The 18,110-nt window shown below is 40.0% G+C and overlaps 5 protein-coding genes across 9 annotated transcripts in view; 2 read left to right on the forward strand and 3 right to left on the reverse strand.

The window, feature by feature from the left end:
- The window catches only part of LOC131213695 (facilitated trehalose transporter Tret1), a 4,379-nt gene extending 2,228 nt beyond the window's left edge, over positions 1–2,151 (reverse strand). Inside the window, exon 1 of one of the 2 annotated variants that reach the window (XM_058207801.1) lies at positions 2,011–2,151. The gene's annotated coding sequence lies outside the window, so the exon portion shown is untranslated. Of the gene's footprint in view, positions 1–720; positions 791–2,010 lie in introns of those variants that run through there. The other variant, XM_058207802.1, reaches the window with a different exon arrangement.
- A 1,257-nt stretch (positions 2,152–3,408) lies between these two features.
- LOC131213213 (SET domain-containing protein SmydA-8) lies at positions 3,409–6,195 on the forward strand. Its single transcript, XM_058207208.1, has 4 exons — positions 3,409–3,546; positions 4,132–5,281; positions 5,352–5,509; positions 5,773–6,195. Exons 1-4 carry the CDS (start codon positions 3,409–3,411, stop codon positions 5,857–5,859), a joined length of 1,533 nt encoding a protein of 510 aa, XP_058063191.1. The 3' UTR covers positions 5,860–6,195.
- Positions 5,878–10,961, reverse strand: LOC131213786 (double-stranded RNA-specific editase B2-like). 2 transcript variants are annotated; one of them, XM_058207908.1, is made up of 4 exons: positions 10,661–10,961; positions 9,520–9,781; positions 8,739–9,292; positions 5,878–8,670 (listed from the first exon to the last, which is right to left on the reverse strand). In XM_058207908.1, exons 1-4 carry the CDS (start codon positions 10,688–10,690, stop codon positions 8,473–8,475), a joined length of 1,044 nt encoding a protein of 347 aa, XP_058063891.1. In that variant the 5' UTR covers positions 10,691–10,961; the 3' UTR covers positions 5,878–8,472. The 2 variants fall into 2 exon arrangements, with proteins under 2 accessions (XP_058063891.1, XP_058063892.1); XM_058207909.1 differs by having other exon boundaries at positions 5,880–8,670; positions 9,520–9,778.
- A 401-nt stretch (positions 10,962–11,362) lies between these two features.
- Positions 11,363–14,265, forward strand: LOC131213337 (uncharacterized). Of its 2 annotated transcripts, XR_009156959.1 has the most exons (4): positions 11,363–11,544; positions 11,640–13,206; positions 13,277–13,715; positions 13,781–14,265. XR_009156959.1 is itself a non-coding variant. In XM_058207364.1 (3 exons), exons 2-3 carry the CDS (start codon positions 11,706–11,708, stop codon positions 13,405–13,407), a joined length of 1,632 nt encoding a protein of 543 aa, XP_058063347.1. In that variant the 5' UTR covers positions 11,363–11,544; positions 11,640–11,705; the 3' UTR covers positions 13,408–14,265. The 2 variants fall into 2 exon arrangements, 1 of the variants encoding a protein (XP_058063347.1); XM_058207364.1 differs by having other exon boundaries at positions 13,277–14,265.
- A 190-nt stretch (positions 14,266–14,455) lies between these two features.
- On the reverse strand, positions 14,456–17,441 carry LOC131213365 (tRNA methyltransferase 10 homolog A). Of its 2 annotated transcripts, XM_058207395.1 has the most exons (3): positions 16,917–17,353; positions 16,698–16,838; positions 14,456–16,549 (listed from the first exon to the last, which is right to left on the reverse strand). In XM_058207395.1, exon 3 carries the CDS (start codon positions 16,507–16,509, stop codon positions 15,622–15,624), a length of 888 nt encoding a protein of 295 aa, XP_058063378.1. In that variant the 5' UTR covers positions 16,510–16,549; positions 16,698–16,838; positions 16,917–17,353; the 3' UTR covers positions 14,456–15,621. The 2 variants fall into 2 exon arrangements, with proteins under 2 accessions (XP_058063378.1, XP_058063377.1); XM_058207394.1 differs by lacking the exons at positions 16,698–16,838; positions 16,917–17,353 and adding an exon at positions 17,360–17,441.
- Positions 17,442–18,110: the final 669 nt, after the last annotated feature.

The following is an 18,110-nucleotide window of genomic DNA, read 5'->3' on the forward strand; positions in this document are numbered from 1 at the left end:
AAATGAAAAGAGTACATTACTGCTACAGGACACTCTAGTTTGCCGCACCATTCCTGTTATTGAACGTGGTATTGAACATAATTTGAGTATATAACGTTCATAATGGAAGCTTTGACCTAGGCTTTTACCTATTCAATCTCACAAAACCTTCACTTTTCTAATTTTATGGAAGTTACAAAATGCTAGTTTCTTTGAAGATAACCGTTCAGTGCCATGAAAAATAGATTCCTAACACTTTTTTTACTCTTTTCACTGTTTCATTTAATCCACAACAGAGAGATTAGGGCTTCAGCTGACTCTCGAATTAACATCCTCTGCACGAGACTGTACTACACTACCGTTTATTCTGCAAACTAAAGTGCAGTCAGGCGTGGCAGTCAGGCAATGCCAAGGTCTCTTGAGCCCACTTTTGCTCGTCCTAGACCTGTGTTCGTATCTAAAGAATGTTATTGTTTTACTTCCACACAAAAATGCTCACGTACGCCCCACACGCTACCAGCTCATTGGTTTGAAATGATTTAGTGCTATCAGAACTGTGTGCTGTGAAAAGCAACATAATATGTCAACAGCTTTGAATTTTGAATATACTCCATCGCAGATGCACTTTCGTAGCTTCTTTCTTACTAAACTGTATAGTTAATAATCTTAGTAACCCAGAGTTAATAATAATGAGCACTAGTTTTCGCCAACCAACAATTCAATTTACTAGTTTTTGCTCACCTCCTCTCTGCTCGCCTAACCGACGTTCCAAATTGAAATGTAGGGAAGTGGTTAACGGCAATTGTAATTGCAACTGTAATTTGCAAACAACTGACTACCAACAATCGCTTATCGCTTTCATAATACTCTCTCACACACACAGACGAAACTCAAACGTTGTCCCATTGGTTGAAAATTGAAAATCACTTACAATCCCTGGTCGCACTCTCTAGTGCTATATAACAAATCTCTTTCTTTCCCTAATTAAACTGATAAACACGTTATCGGGCTATCACGTAACCGACCATAACGGTTCGGTGATACTCAACAGATCAAGGCCTAACCGCTATCGCTTGTAGAGCACAACCGTGAGCCCTGAATAGATAGACCTGATAGTTCGCCACGACTTATTCATCAACCCCGGGGTAATTCATCAACTTTAATCAATAGAGCCACTATCTGCTCATAAAAGCAAGGATCGGATAAAACAAGCAGCAAACCCTGATAAGTCACCATCACACACAACAGAATAGTATTTATAAGGAGCATTGGAGCATTGTTCGATTGGTACGGGTTAAAACTGTTTACAAACCCACATCCTAAATCGTTGAAAGCTTCCATTTCAAAGCAATGTAGTAAATAGTAAACGTGGCAACGTACAGCAAACACATTGGAACACTTGAGCAAGCACATGGTGTGCCTGCTCTGTACTTGATTGTGTGGTCCATTGTTCGCAGATTCGATCGATAGTGATCACCAGTCATTTAAATATTGATTTCGGGCACCGCCAAAATGAACCTTACCATGATTTTCAGATTGTTGTATATATTATGCATCGTATCTATGTATCTGGTGCGTAAAAGATTGCTCTATCTCAATTCGTCAATTTTTCAATCACAAGCATTCTTATAACCATAGTCCACTATGAATACGTAATACACCCAGAAACACTATTCTTTGCTTCTCGCATAGCAAATCGTTCAAATAATGCTCAAATAATCACATAAGGTTCAAAGGTTCATCCATCGCAAACCTCTGTTAGCATAAAACTTTACTTCAAGTGCCCAGATTATATCGGCATTTTAAGAGAGTTAATATTCTAAATATAAAACTCTTTGGTTACTCTATGCGCGATATTCACTATCGGCACCAATTCAGTACCAAGCTTGTATACCGGAACGGTGTAGGTTCATGCTCTCGTCATGAGATAAAAACTAATGGTTTATTCAAAAAGTTTATACTACATAAACACCTCATAACATAAAAGAGCGAACTAATAACGTATGTAAGCACACTTGCCTCCAAACCAACCTTTTGCGTGCTATATGCCGTATTTGATAGACAAACTAACGTTCAAAAAGACACACTTTTATTGACCGTGTGAAATACGGATCGCCAATCAATTAAACTTTTCACACTGTTCTGGATACTCGAACGGTGTTGATTGCTAAGGTATCCGGTTGCAACTGTACGTGAACTAGGTAAGTCCTGCGTCTATTGTAGTACCATACAACATCGTCCCCATAGAGATTAGATTGGCATATATGCTGTCCGGGCAAATCACATATGAATGCGCTGTACTTAACAAACATGATAGACTAGGGGTCGGTTCTTATCGGTAATATTGTTTATCGAAGTGATACGCGACGCTATTTATTGTCTTATCAGAACTGTCACTACGACGAGTATTCGTTCTACTCCATTCAACGATGGGATAATCGAGCTCTTGACTGGTCTATTACGATGGACAGTACCTTGTGTACGTAAGGATTTTGAAACGCTTTTTGCAATGCTAAGAGAGTGTCTTTATCGGTGTGTAGATAATGAACTCCTATGAACCGTTTTTGGATCATTGAAGAACTTTATCTTTCGAGGAAAATGGTTGTACACGTGTAAATATTGCCAGAGTATTGATGGAGACGATCTACATATGAACTATCATTTGCTGAATTTTATTGACCTACAGTATAAAACGCATCCCATAGTTGACGTTAGCGTCAGCTTGTGCTGTAAGTTTAGCAGCTCAATGATCTACTGCTGGTGAACGCATACATTCGTCGTTGTACCAGAATACGCCGTTGGTAAACTTCATATGCAAATGCTATTAAATATCCAGCATCGTACTTAACAAAAATATCCATACCGTACCAAAGGTAACCCGGCATTGCCTTAAATGTATCTAATTTCATATCGGCTAATGGGTATATGTATGCATACACTTGCATGTCCGGGATTTAACAAGTCAAAAATTGGTGCAAGAATCTCCGTGTGTGAAGATGATTTTCAGAATATATTTATAACATTGTAACACCGCTAGGGCCAAATCTTCCACCCTCAATTCACAACGGCAAAACTTCACGGCGCCGGCGCCGTCCTACGTCGATCACACGATCCCCTGAGCTATACCAAATGCATTTCTTACAGTAGTTTATCAACTGAATGTGTCATCGTTATAGGATCGTGGACCTATCGACAATTACTTTCACGGTTCCCTTTACCATGTAGTTTTATCAATAATAATTGAATTGCTTAAATTGCGTCGAAGCAGTTGCTTTCATTTTGTGGCAAGTACTACGAGTGCTAACTTTCCTCAGACCAATTAAGAACAACAGTAGTCCATCGATCTCGATCGAGTGCGGTATACCAGACCAAAATCTATGCGCATCTAGTTAGTTACACGTTGTATTTCGTTCGTCACCACTAGCCAAGATGATATCGTGCTGTGCCGTCTGTAAAGCTCCAGCGAACCAAAGATGTTCTGGTTGCCAGCAGGTGGTCTACTGCAATCGTGATCACCAGCGTCAGCATTGGAAGGCCACGCATCGTCGAGAGTGCTGCTGTTATCGCGTACGTTAAAATAGAAATTCCATTTCGTGACTTTCTCTAGAAAGCATCTCTTGAAATTTGGCCACCAACGGCCACTTTTTTTCGATATAATAAATTTGAAAAAACTACGTTTAATTACAGCGTACAGCTTTATCCAACATTCACGCAAAGTATGCGATTGCAGTGCTATGCTAAATTACATTCCTCTTCAAAATAACATTTAGCTGTGGCAAACTTTTGGATGTTACGTATTACGTAAAACCGATAACAGGCTTAAGTGCATAGCAGATGGACCCTACCAATTGAGAATGATAATTCTTACACAGTAAGAAATTTGTACATGAGAAACATGAGGGAAATGCATGAGAAGTCACAAATAGTTTGGGTGACCACTCGTAGCAGAGGGTATCAGTGGGTCCGACCACTTGCAACATAACAAGCGAAGTGAACTAATGCCGATGATCCTATAGTGGACCTGGGTGGCATCTCATGCCGAAGTATTTCTATAGAGCAATCTTCAATCGACCGCTACTTTGCATCCGATTGTTATATATAAACCGTATACACTAATTCAAGTTCGTTATATTTCGATTTTATTTCTTGTAGGTAGAGCAAAACGCTTGCCTAGGGCGACACTTGGTAGCCACAAGGAATATCCGACAGGGAGAGATCATACTTACCGACACACCGTACGTTGCAGGACCGAAAATGGTCAGTGTGCCTGTTTGTCTGGGATGCAATCGGGATCTAATGCCTCTGTTACAACTATCCGGTGCCAACCACTTTCACGAATGTTCTGGTTGTGGATGGCCTCTTTGTGGGGAGCAATGTGAAAAATCGGACCATCATCGGCACGAGTGCATTATACTGGCCAAAAGCGGATACCGCCCAAAATTGTACCCTGACTTCAACAATGTGCACAAACGAGAAACAGCATATTGTGTAATTGTCCCACTGCGGGTGTTGCTGCTGGAACGCAACGCACCAGAGAAATATGCCCACATACAAACCTTTGAATCGCACCTAGAGCAACGGTTGCAGTCTCCACTGTACGGAGTGGTTCGATCAAATGTGGTACCGTTCGCGCGGACAGTTCTTGGCCTACGGCAGTACAGCGAACAGGCCATCTTACAAGTTTGTGCCATGCTCGACACTAATTGTTACGAGGTGCTACTTCCTCATCGGCACACGAAAATACGGGCGCTATACCCATGGGGAGCAATGCTTTCTCACGACTGTAAGCCAAACACCAAACACTACTTCGACGCCAGCATGAACATGATCCTTGTAGCAACCACGGATATCCCACTGAGCGGTGTTATCACCGTATCCTACACGCAGCCGCTGCTCGGAACCCTTCATCGGCGAATTGCTTTGCAACAAGCCAAACTTTTCCACTGTCGGTGCGATCGATGTGCTGACCCGACTGAGTTCGGTACGAACATCAGTGGCTTTCAGTGTCCGCAGTGTAAAGCTGGAATCGTTCTCCCTGCGCAGCCAACTGACTACCGAACCACGTGGCGCTGTCAGCGCCGGAAATGCTCGTTCCAGGAGCCTATCAATCTGTACGTTGCACGCTGTGAACGCGTAGAGAAGGAACTGATGTCTTTGGATAAAACAGATCCGAAGAGCTACGACGGATTTTTGGAGCGCTATAGCACTATACTTCATGGCTGGAACGCTTATGTGCTGCAGGCTAAGTATGCACTGTTACAACTTTTGGTGAACCGCGCCTCAGACGAGGGAGAGAAAGAAGGTGACATTTAATTGCAGGTTGAGTAGCAGCATTCTTGATCTATTAACTGCTTTTCTTACTTCGTGATTAGATCAAATCGAGTGTCGCGCTCGTCGAGTGATCGAATTGTGTTGCGATTTGCTGGAAATTGCCGACCGATTGGAGCCTGGTTTTGGGTTTTTCAGAGGAAAGCTTTTGGTAAAACTGGAAACATCGCTCGGTATTCTCAACCGTTTAGGATCCATGACGGTACAAGCCCTTATCATTACAATGATGCTCATCATATAACAAAATAATACCTGACATGTTAAGATAGAACGGAAGAATAAGATATACTGAAACATATTATCCAATGGCTAGAAACTCCTTTCATTAGAAAAAAAAACCATCACTTTGAGTAGATTCATTGAGTTGAACATATTCAGGACTGGCTTGAGCTAACTTTTAATCAAGTCGCATTCTTATGCTTTATAGCATGTTCCAACGACATTAATTCGTACATTTCTTTTCAGGATCACGAGAGAGGCAAATGGCAAGCTGTAAAAGATGAAATTCTTCAAATATCGAAAACAGATCCTTCAGTAGTCGTCAGCATGTGAATTTCAAAACCTAACGTATCTTTTATTTTTCTTCTGTAAAAACGAACAAAACCACAGCATTGAATAGCATGTTTGCATTCTAGTTACTGACTTCTTATACCTTGGAATCGATGAACCAGTGCAGAGCTACTTTTACCAACATATATATTGTCTAATAAAGTTTCTAAAGAACGGAACCCTTTTTTTTACCAGAAGTCAACGGAAGAATTTAGTCAATGTTTTAAGAGATCGTTCAGTTGAAGCTTTATTGTACATAGTATTGTGTTCGAATACACCAGGAAATAACATTACATAAAATAAAGAGTTTTTTCAGCGATAAATAAAATACGTGTTGAACGGGGAAAAGCCTATGGCATGAAAACAAAAGCCCAGAAAAAGTCTTTTTGCCAATATTAGAAAAAAAATGCGGGTGCTTTTTTATGATTAGTAGGTTTATTCATATGTGTCCGTTATTCATTTATTTATATCACATATCAATGGTAGATCATAGATCACCATTTCAATGGTGGCAACATATTGTTTTGCATTAAAATATGATAAAAACGCTGACAATTGGCTGCTCCAGACGAAGAATCCCAGAAATATTTTTCAAACCATTGTTAGCTTGTAATGTAATTTTACTGACAAAAAGCTTTGATAAATCCGTACAACAAATTGGGTTGAATGCATTGTTTACATAAAAATCAGTCGCAATACTTTAGAATGATTTATATTCTATCTATAATATAAGAATCTTACAACAGCTGAAAACGACTCATAATTTCGAAGAGGAAAGTAATTCTGTGGCCAAAAATAACTGAAAACGGTTGTATACGATTAGCGTAGCGTGGTGCATGATTAATCCTTTCCAACAGGCCAAAGTCAACAAAGAATACTATTTGAGGGCTGTGCGTCGTTTGTGTAATACTGTGCGACAAATACGACCGGACTAAGGGAGAGACAGTGCATGGGTTTTCCATCACGAGGAAAAACACATTTTTTATCATATTCCCGTGATGATTTCATCGTGAGTACTGCTTTTCGCCACAAACTTGACCCATATCGTTCTGTAACCACCGTATGAGATAGTAGCCGAAACGAAGAATGTGTTGGAGTCTGTTCATTAAAAGAACTTTTCGGACCGGACTTCGAAAATTGGAACAAATGCACACATAGGACACATAGCATTACATAGAGGACTATTTTAATGGTGATAACATAGATTTAGAAGAATAAAAAAATAATTTTGAAGTTATAAGCAAATTCCCGCTATTTTTGGCCACAATAGCATACCAATAAAAAGGTGAAAAAAATTATTAATTTTCGTAAGAGCACTTACCGCCATTTCATCGATTGGAAGGGCGCATATGACAGCAAGGCAGATTAAAATTGTGTGAGACCATGACAAGTTTGAAAACACTGACCTTGTTGAATTTACCAAACTTTTGAGAATGACCAACACCAGCGTCACGAGCAAGGTTAGCAAGCTCTCACGGACCATCTATCACAAGTCCTGCCAGATTCTGGTATGTGCTGATGCTTTCCTATGATACTAATATAGATCGAAAGCTCTCCGAAGTATCTCAGGCTTCAAATTGTTAACTAGTGGTCACCTGTTCGAAGTTCGAAGTCGGACCCTAGAATCAACCGTTACCACTAACACTAGCAGGAGGACATGCTAAAGTTTGACGAAACTACTTATGTCGTTCAGATCTCGTGTTGAGACGGCCAAAACTGGTGTTATACAGAGCCTATATAATCCCAGTACTCACATACGCTATCCAAAACTGACGAAACCCGCTTAGTTGCTTTCTCGGACGCAGTTGCTCAGATTTTTTTTTTGTCCCATTTGTGTTGTGAAGGGAGCATCGTTGGAGCTACAACGAAATGTACTGTCTGCAGCGGATACCGAACAACGACCGGTTCAACGAATTGGCGGACGAAGGAGCTCGACTACAAGGCATGAAGAGATATCTCCGTTGCAGACCGGGACGGCTCAGTGATTGTAGATGGTGAATGACGTACTGACCCTGCAAACTTCGTTCCGTTAAAGTTGGTTTTACCGTTACCAGCTTCCTTAGGCCTTACAATTCTCACACCTAATACAAAGAAAGCGGCAGCAAAATTTTAAAACCAGAGTCAATTGGTTCTATTTCAATTGGGCTGCTTTTCATTGGCACATCCTCTAACATCATAACTATGATCACGACATACGACATACATGTACAATATTTGCTGCTAAAAAAGAGATACAAACAGTGGCTAGCAAGACAAAGTTCATCACTTGAACATTTGAGTAAATCTTCTTCTGGAATTGCTCTTTTAAGATGTCGAGTTTTAGGTTTTTTCTGAAGAAACTAGGAGCAAAATAATAACGAATTAATGACATTTTTATGTAATCTCGTCTACTGGTTTTTCCTGGACTACTGGGCTACTGGACGCTAAGGAATCAATGATTCCTAAAAGAGATAAGACTATCATTCACACGAGTTAATTGATGTTGTTAACTGAATTTAGATTGACCAAATAAACTTTTTTAGTGTCGCATTTTGTAAAATCTTTTGTTTTGTTGAACTAAAGTTAGTTTCACTAGCCACTGTAAGTAAATAAAATCAGGGGAAAATACTATATCTCTTATTCCAACCCACAGCCCTCAAACTTAATTTCGAACAGCTTCTTACAAGCGTCTATTGCAGCTGCTTTCCGTGCTAATTTCTTTGATCTTCCCTTGCCTACGAAATGTAATCCATCTACCGTGATTCCTGCGACAAATATACGGTCCTGCATATCATTTTCCGTTCCAAGATCTTCGTACGGGACTTGAGGACGCATCTGAAAAAATACCATCACAATTATTATTATTATCATCGCATGTTGGAAGAACCCTCCCAAATATTTACATAGGCCAGCAGAGCAGTTGGATGACGTGTGGCTGCATCAGTTGGTAAATCTGCTCTAGTTTTGGGATGTTTTGGAGCCAAGGGGTTATGCCATGTATCTGCAGTCGTTGCAGCAACCTTTGGTTTGGATCTAAGCACCGGGATCTCAAACCCTTCGTTCTGCCATTCTGTAAACAACTTGTACAGGGCAAATGATGCGAGATGCATCATAGGCATGCCATCCGATTCAAGAGAATCGGTTGTTTCGACATCCATATTACTGTCATTTCCTTGCACATTTCCACCCTGCTGCTGCTTCACCTTGTTCATTTGAGAAATCGCCAAATCGCGCAAGGCTTTTTCTGAAGCCTTCGCTTTCGCAAGAGTTTTGTTTGCTGCAGTAGCTTCATATCTCACATTATTGATAATTATCTCAGCCGTGGTTTCCTGCCCATTTGTATTAATAATAAACTCGGACATGCCAGGTCCTTGCAGCTCATGCAATGCTACTACGGCGTTCTTTGGCATCAACCACTTACGAAGTCGGCGTAATTGACGTGCCTTGCGTTCTTTTTCTACAAAGTAATAAGGAAATCAGGACATGGACAAATGAACGAAGCTGAAAATACGCTCATTAAATTATTGTTTTAATTTAAGCAACGGCAGAAAGTGCTGCCGTTGCTGTTAACAACAAATGTTAGCATTTGTACTAAGTGCACATTGCAACATTCATTAATAACTTTGTGGAAGTGCAGAGAAAAGAAGAAGTAGAACCAAAAGAAATATTATAAGTAGTACGTACCGCCTTTTTTTCTATCTGCTGCTGTAAGTGGTTTTTTTGTGACAAAGTACTTCTTAAACTTTGCACCGATACCATCAGCATTGCACTCTAAGGAGGAATCATTACTCTCGGCACTGTTGGATTCGACCATTTGCATCGAATCAATTCCGTCGTCATTGTTAATAATTCCTGTTGCTTGCTGCAGTTCCTGCTGAGATGTTCCAAAATCCCTTTTTTGATCGTTTTGCTGTTGTTCACTGCTGCTTTTGCCTGGAGCAAGCTGCTTGTAATGGTTATGGTTATGGTTAAATTATGAGCTGACATAAAACCCAAATTAACATTAAGCTTGGTAATAAATAAACAATTCGATCGTCAACATGTGGAACGAATGCGCGTTGAGAACCCTTTTCAAAAAAAAGTGTGCTTAGCGAAGCTCTTCAGGTAAAATGCCTTGTCTGAAGAATCAACCTAGTTGCTTTGCTCATTGTGCGTGATGAGTAACACCATGAAAAAAGGACTTAATAGGAAAGTTTCAGAAGGACAACGCTAAAAGGAGCAAGCTTGTGGAGATCAAGGCCTGACGACCTGATGCTGGCTGTCCGGAAAGATGCGGACGAAGAGACGCTAAAACTTGTCACTTTGCATATTCATCTTGGGCGATTCGGTTTCGTTATCTATTAAACAATGATGCAGCCCATTGTTTTCCCGGCCAACAAGCTGTTGTTCAAATCTTTCATCAAGTAATTTAATCAAACACAAACCACAACGAAAAGGAATATTTTTATAAAACAAAATAAAAGTTTTATTCCGTAGTAGCAACAGTGTTTCATTTCCTATTAAAAGATATAGTGTCAGTAAAACAAAAGTTGTCCTTTTCAGCAATCTATATTTGATGGTATCATTTACAAGAAAATGTAAACAGTGATTCTGGAAAGCATACTATGTAAAACCAAACAAGAACACAAACCGAAGAAACCCATTCGCGTTACAAACCGATTGTTTGACATATCGGATTTATCTTACTTCGGTTCAATAAACAAACTTTTTAATAAACAAAAAGCGTGAGAAAGCGTAGAAAACGAAAAGATGCTTCGTTCAATGGTTGAAAGATAAAAAGTAGTCAACAGAAGCCAGACAAACTTTTATTCTACAACGTATATACCTGTTGTGCTGGATACACATTTAGTTCCATTTTAACTGAAGTATTGCACTAGAGTTCGTACCAAACAAAGTTTAAACAATCATTGCTAACCAAGCACCTACACATTTATTTCGTTAGAATGTCTCGATGACTCTTGACTCCGGACATTTGCAAAGAGCAGCTTCGTTTGACATATTTGTAGTTGACGCTAACGATCTACCAGAAGAGATACGCGGAAAAGTTTTCTTGCAAATCTATCATTTGTTCTTACTCTTCTTTGTAAGCTCACTGTATTTTTCGCTATAGTTGCAATGTATAATGTTGAAGCAGCTTAGTAAAATGCAGTGTGTCGTGCATGATAATATAATGCTTTTTAAAAATAATAGTGTGCATTTTGAAAATGAACATGATTCATTAACCCCCGAAGGTCAAGAGAGTCATTTGTAGCAATGTACACATCCTCAGGTCTATGTTGAAAGTCATCCAAGAAAGCTGTGTCCTGATTGGCTCTATCACAGCGGTATAATATTCGCACATCCTGATTAGTTGAAAGGTGACGTTACTGTACCAATATGTCAAAATCTTTGTTCCACGATTTATTGCAATGTAGCGGTGTTATACACGATGTTACTGGCAAAGTCACATATAACATATACAGTTCGTGTACGGTTTTTGACAAAAAGTCAAATGCGATGCTTCATTGCCTTCTCCTGGGCAGCTTTTCCGAAAGGAATGCTTTCTGTTTATTTAGCTAGTCTAGATGAGGTTTTAGCTCAGTGCTGTTTTCCTGGCAAGAAAAACGCTACATTAGTAATTTGGTTTGAAGTAACAATATTGAATAACAGTGGGTTTGCACTACAAAGTGCCACTTGAACTAGCATAAATATGTGCGGGTGTTTTTGAAGGTGAGCTTTACTTATGTTTTCTTTCTCAGTGTAATAAGTTTGCCGTAAAATGTTAATTATTACATGTATTTTGTGTTAATCTTTGCCGCACACAGAACGATGATTTCAATGCAATAAAATGCAAGTATTGTCTGACAAACTAGCTTAATATATAGTAAACGATGGATCTCTCGGAGAGCCTGAAAATACCTATATCGAAAGCCCATTCTTCGCAGCCGGGAAACAGTGCGAGCGGTTCATCTAGCGATCAAGGTGCCGGCTATATTACCGAGAAGCTGTATATGCTGTTACAACTTTATCTGCAAAATAAAGGCTGGAGTCCGTCGGTAGAGTTGCTGCAGTGCTTTGCAGAACTGAAAGATACTCCCATTCTGCCGAGCGCTGCCTATTTGCAGGTCCTAGCAAGTCGTGTAGGTTTGGACAATCAGGGCCGTTTGGTGTTGCGAGAATCGGGTAAGATCGTACTTCCGTACGAGCATTTTGCTAACGCCGTCATGCTGAAACACATGTCAGGGCCACATGGTTTGCATTTAAGCATCGAAGCGACAGTTCGTGCGGTAATGGATTCATACACGATCGGTCGAGAAAACTTCGGCATGGAGAAGGAGTTTATCGTAGAGGTGGTACAATCGTGCCCCAGTCCTGCCTGTCGTTACTATAAGGGACAAATTGGCGTCGTGCCGTTCATCGATCAATCGTTCAATCCTGCTTCACACATTACCTCCGACTATTTATCGCACCTTCACCAGCTTGGTCCTAACGGGGGGTCAATCGATATAAGCGCGGCCGATGGTGTAGGAAAGGGCATTATGTCGCAAATGAAACTATCCAAATCAGCATCATCACCCCAACATCAATCGCATGTGAACGCTGCCATTTTTCAACAGCAACAAAACCGCTCCACCACGCAGAAATCATTCGAGAGTTTTGCCAACTTTTCCAACGTCGACAAGCAGCGAATGATGCAGTTGTTGGATAAACAGAAACACTTCGATGCGATACAGTCTAGTCATGTAGGCGCGCAAGCAAGTCATGCGCAGGTGCTAACAGGAAGCTCAGGAGCAAATCCGATAGGTACAGCGGTAGTCAACAAACAGCCGCAGGCTGTGGCTACAGCGAATCTACTTCAGCAACAGCAACCGCAACCACTTGGACTGACGCAGCAACCACAACCCACTGCGGTGGTGACGAGTTCGGTTGCACAGCATCATCACCATCATCAATCACAGCAACAGCCTAAGTCACACCAACATGCAGGACTGCAAACAGTCTGTAACGTTCAGCAACAAATTATTTCACCAATGCTGGGCCAATCAAATACACCGAGCAGTTCGATTACTAGTCAGCATCAGCAACAGCAATTATCAATACAGGCGCACTTAAATCAGCCACCGCTACAAACGGTTAACATGGATACAGGCCACAAATTGTCTGACTACATGAGAGGAGCAGTAGATCCACATGAAAACATTACTACTAGCAAGGAGCTGCTTGCACTACACAGTGGTGCATGGAACCAGGATCGAGATGGAATCATAATAAGCCAAGATAAAATCATACGAGCCTTTAGCGAACTGATGCGTAACATCTCAAAGATGAAAACATTCATTAGACCAAGCATGTGCAAGCCATATGGAAAGCAATCGGAAAGTTTGCAGAAAAGTAAGGCGAATACAACTCTACCTTATAATGAATTAATGAACTAATTTTGTTCATATTTTCACTTTTTCAGCGCTCTTCGACACAATTCAACTCTTACAAATGTTGCGCAATTGCTTACCGGCACCGCATATTCCTGTTTCATCCTGGAAAGGCGAATCGAACACACTCGACAACGGCAACTCTGAGACAACCATGAACTAAATGCTCACTATGTACTAAAGTAACAAAACATAATAATTAACTAATGCCACAATTATATTTCATTCTTTCCTCATTTGAATCTTATTTTCAATTCTTCTCTCCATGATCATCTTTTTACCACGACGAACCATACCTTCGTTGTTTCTCATTCCTCTTACCCGATCGTACAGTGGAGATTCTTCGCACTCAGAGTATTTATTTAATTATTTATTGTTTTGCTGAACACTTGATTATTATATAGGTTACTAGCCAACGGAATGAATGGATGAAACGAAAGCAATATAAAAATTGTTTTAAACGCAACTATGGTACGGAACCTATCAGCGCAACGCTTCTTAATATAAATGAGAATCTTTATCCATAATTTTTCCAGTTTTCATATCGCCGGAGCGTATTTTTTTGGTACTAAATTTCATGCAGAAGCGCAACAAAGGAAAGGTGCGGTCTATTTTAACCGTGATTTAGATTCATAAATTCGTGAATAATCAACGTAAAATTGTTTGCATTTTCATCAATCGCTTTACAAGTAGGCAGTAGTGTAAACGATAGCGATCATATCTATACACATCTACTGTGATTCAAATTGGTATATTATGATGTGGAAAATGGCATAATTTTTTATTTGTTCATCTTCATCTTCATAACCCAATTAGTGCCATGTACTCGTAACGTTTATCTATAAGTTAGAAAGTGTTTGATATATCACGATAAAGTAGATGATTCGCTCAACGCTTTTTGCATTTTTTTGCAAGCATAACCTGCATAGCATAAATGAAAAGTGATCTTTGATCGCCCGTATATGTCCAATAATACTGATATTCTTATTGAATAATGTTTTTTGTGTGATCGTAAACAGAAATATGCAAATAATAAAAAAAAAATCTAACTTACATCATTTTTTCAATTCAACTTGTTTCAGAAAAGAAATATTGGGCGAAGTAAAAAGTTTCCGCCGATTTTTAACCAAATTTCAAACACATTTTTTTTTTAATTATAAGAAACTTTATTAAAGCAAGTATGTGCCACTTCGATCGATAACCTTTTGCCATTTTTCTGGTAGCACCATAATTCCATCTGCGTAGAAATTCGCTGGTTTAGAAAGAAAAAATTTCTAAGAGATTTCATTTCGAAAAGAGACAACTCTTTTTCACAGTATTTATTTGATCCTAACGTATTAAGATGATTTTGTATGATGATTTTTTATCCTATCCTATCCTATTTTTTTTATCCTGCTATTAAAACGATTTTGCAGAGATCTGAACAGGTGGTAATCTCAGTCTCAGGTAATCTCAGGTGGTCAGGGCTATGGTGGATGCATTAAAGCTTCCCAGCCAACCAACTTCATCTCAGTTGTTGCCTGGTCATCAAAAATGTGTGTGGCCTGGCATTGTCATGTTGGAACACGACGTTTCTATTGATGCTGTTGATGCAATGCTAGATACTTCTAGACAATTGCTTGGACATTGCCGCGACATCTCGTTAATTGTTCGCTCAACAGTGGAGAGCCGAATTAAGCGTCTGGCCATATTTCGGCACCTCAAAATGGACCACGCCCTCATTCTCCGTGTCAATCCGGGCTTTGCCAAAGTTTCTTCGAGCCCTTCTTCGAGCACGATGATTTTCGCACATTATTGTCGTACGTGATCCATTTTTCATCAGCAGTAATCAGTCGTTTAATTTAATTTAATTTAATCTAATTTCTCCGAACAATGTTCAATAATTACATATTTTTCAATCCATTATGCATTTCATTTAAATTTTAAAAGCTCCCACCATTCGTAACTAAGCACAATAATGCGGTGTGATTGTCGCCGTGGCTCAGCGCGTAATGAATTGCATAGTTATATGCTGATCTTAGCATTTCTAACATCGTGTATGAAGCTGTACGGGACGTACGGTGTGTCAGTGGATCGTCGTTTCCGCGTTATTCCATATTGTTGGTATGCATGAAGGCGACATATAATGGGTACTAAACATGCTTGTTGGGTTCTCAACAATGTGTGTATTTTCTTTAAATTAACAGTGACCAACTGTTTTTAAAATTAACAGATACCATCTCATAACAACAAAAAATATGATACAATTATTTTCATTGTTCTCTAATTAGAGACGAATGTTGGGCCACTATAGCTCAAAGTCTCTATAATACAAAAGAAAAAAAAATGGTTCTCTAATTGTTAGATAAAAGAAGATATCAGACGAGCCACACTTTAGTCACACAGTATCGTCGTGTTTTTCGCTGTTTGTACTTGTTGCTAATGATTCCTTTGCCTTAGCTCCTTTTCGTATGGGCACTACATCGAGCAGCGTTTGCAACCAAGTCCGGCCTTGGTGAATGTTAAGCAGTATCTCGAATACTTGGTTAATAGTAAGTATTGTTCGTGTTTTAAAAACAAGATACTCAACTAACGGTAATCGTGCATGACGTATTCCGTAACTTTCTGCCAATCTATGACAATGTCCCTTGTATTGATTATGATCCACCAGTCCTCCGATCACGTACACGTGGTCTGCTTCAATGCGCTCTAGAACATTATCCGACTCACTGGTCAAGTAGATCAGCTTCTCGCGTGGAAAAATGTCAAGAAAGTGCAGGCTGTTAATTCGAACATCCCAGTGGTTGTAGCCGTCATAACGATCGAGATGCTTTCTCACTGCTCCATCCTCAACTATGCCGGTAAAATAGAGCGGAATGGGGTTTTCAGCCCTTCGGTTTAACGTGTATATGCGCAACAGCTGCTTTACACACTTGGCTACATCTTTCTCGATCATTAAGTCATCGAAACTAAGATCAACGGCCACTTCGCAGGTAGCCTTGCTATAGTCGATCTGCCTCAGCTTCAACTCTTTTCGGCTTGGGCCACTTCGCAAGGGAAGCCCCCGTGCGATAGCTTCCTCCTTTTTTAACTTATGTTTTTCCCTTTCTTTCAAGCGTTTTTGCTTTTTCTTTTCCTCCCAGGTGATTAATTTCAACATTTTCTTTCGCTGCCGTTTGGACAAATTGGAAGAGTCATTAGGTGTTTCGCATTCATGTTGCTCTTCTTCATTGTTTGCGTCCAGGCCATCCACGACCGCTGACTCTCCTATCCTGTTCTCATTCATTTGGATCAGGAATTTCCCCGGGAAGTTCGCTAGGTTGGCGCTGAAATAAACAAAAATTAAAACAAACTTTTTTAACAGTATTCAAAATGGTGGTGTAAGTCAACTTTCTTTAGCATTCTAGGAACGGGCTGGGCCATATTCTAATAAATAAATCTATAAATATATAAATAAATAAATAAGACATTTACCCTAGCCAAGTGGTCAAAAAAACACGCGGGCCGCGACACTGTTTTGTGCGGCCCTCGACCGCGTCCGCGGAGTATATAATTACGTTATACCAGTCAGGAGTGTCAGCAATAAATCACAAGAATATGTTCTTGTCGGTTCAGCTGCCGGCACAGAAGAGACGGATGCGACTTATTTCAAATCCAAACCAAATCAAAGTGCGTAAAGTTTAATGAAAAAACCTTTTCTCTATATGGTGCGGCCCGTGGACTAGCTGTTGCTTTCCACTGCGGCCCGCTGATTGGCTGTTACTTTCCACTGCGGCCCACATGCTAATATGAGTTTGAGACCACTGTCCTAGACCCTCGCCAATTCCAGCTGGATGTTGATTGCAAAACTATATGACTATTCTCCGCAGTAATAACACAGCGAATGCACAATATGATCGCAGAAACTAGTGTGGTGTTCAATCTGTGGCGCAGATGTAAAACGTGGTCATGCACGAGGTTTTCCCTTTATCTACACGTCACATTCATCGATGCCGATTCAACGATGCCCACGTTCGTTCCTGCAGCAGGACACAAGAACAGCTGGCGTGATTTGAAAAGAAATTTCGACTCATATTGGACTATTCGCAAGTGGTGTATCGAATTCGTTCTATTCATGGTGTTTTGCAACGGATTACCTTGTTGAACTACAAAATCACTGGTAAGAGACTTTGCCGAAGCTAACCCACCGTCGTTACGAACACATTTTTACTAGAAACCCTAGCAGTTGCCAAGTGAAAAAGCTAATAGTTGGAATGTATTGGTGAGTTGGCTGATAAACACTGACTGCGTACAGTTGACAGAAAATGAAAATTTTCCTGCAGCCTGCCAGGACTAGTAAATTGTTTACACTGCAGCGATTAGCTTATGTGGGAATGAAAAACATTTAATTTATGTCATCAGAAGTTTGTCACATATCTTGTATGCTAATTAAAAGAGCTTCGGATTAGTTTCATGGTACAGTTAAAGACGCCTGGCCACCGTATGTTTGCTTTAGAAAGACAAGACAATGGCTACTTGTGGCCGCTTGGTTCATTATGAATCCATTGCAAACATAATCTTCCTTCGCTGTTTCAGTATCAGCTGTATATTTAAAAAATTATGCTGCGAAAAACGACATCATGTGTGCAACACGTCTAGTGAGAAATCGTTTCGTTACGTATGTTTATTTTGTATTTATTCTTGTTTTTTTTTTTGGTAAATCTTTAAACGCCGGGTCAAAATCACGACGTCTTGTGAAAGGGCAGTATTTTCTGGCATCTCCACCTGGTATTTCTTGTGATTCATGCAAAGGCATCGTAATTGTTATAACACCTGCTTAGCTACCAATTTCTTTTCTGCTCGTAACCGTCACGTAGGTTTATCGAAGATGGTTGCTTGAATACCTTA

This window comes from Anopheles bellator, chromosome X (genome assembly GCF_943735745.2).
Source record: "Anopheles bellator chromosome X, idAnoBellAS_SP24_06.2, whole genome shotgun sequence".
Lineage (NCBI taxonomy): Eukaryota > Metazoa > Arthropoda > Insecta > Diptera > Culicidae > Anopheles > Anopheles bellator.

Excerpts from the sequence above, each read along its gene's own strand:
- LOC131213365 (XM_058207394.1), bottom strand. The coding sequence starts at position 16,509 with ATGAATGAGAACAGGATAGGAGAGTCAGCGGTCGTGGATGGCCTGGAC.
- LOC131213337 (XM_058207364.1), top strand. The coding sequence starts at position 11,706 with ATGGATCTCTCGGAGAGCCTGAAAATACCTATATCGAAAGCCCATTCT. Across the intron at positions 13,207-13,276 it reads ATCGGAAAGTTTGCAGAAAA|CGCTCTTCGACACAATTCAA; the intron begins GTAAGGCGAATA and ends TCACTTTTTCAG.
- LOC131213213 (XM_058207208.1), top strand. The coding sequence starts at position 3,409 with ATGATATCGTGCTGTGCCGTCTGTAAAGCTCCAGCGAACCAAAGATGT. Across the intron at positions 3,547-4,131 it reads GAGAGTGCTGCTGTTATCGC|GTAGAGCAAAACGCTTGCCT; the intron begins GTACGTTAAAAT and ends TATTTCTTGTAG. Across the intron at positions 5,282-5,351 it reads AGACGAGGGAGAGAAAGAAG|ATCAAATCGAGTGTCGCGCT; the intron begins GTGACATTTAAT and ends CTTCGTGATTAG.
- LOC131213786 (XM_058207908.1), bottom strand. The coding sequence starts at position 10,690 with ATGGAACTAAATGTGTATCCAGCACAACAG. Across the intron at positions 9,782-10,660 it reads ATGTGTATCCAGCACAACAG|CAGCTTGCTCCAGGCAAAAG; the intron begins GTATATACGTTG and ends AACCATTACAAG. Across the intron at positions 8,671-8,738 it reads CAACTGCTCTGCTGGCCTAT|ATGCGTCCTCAAGTCCCGTA; the intron begins GTAAATATTTGG and ends GTATTTTTTCAG.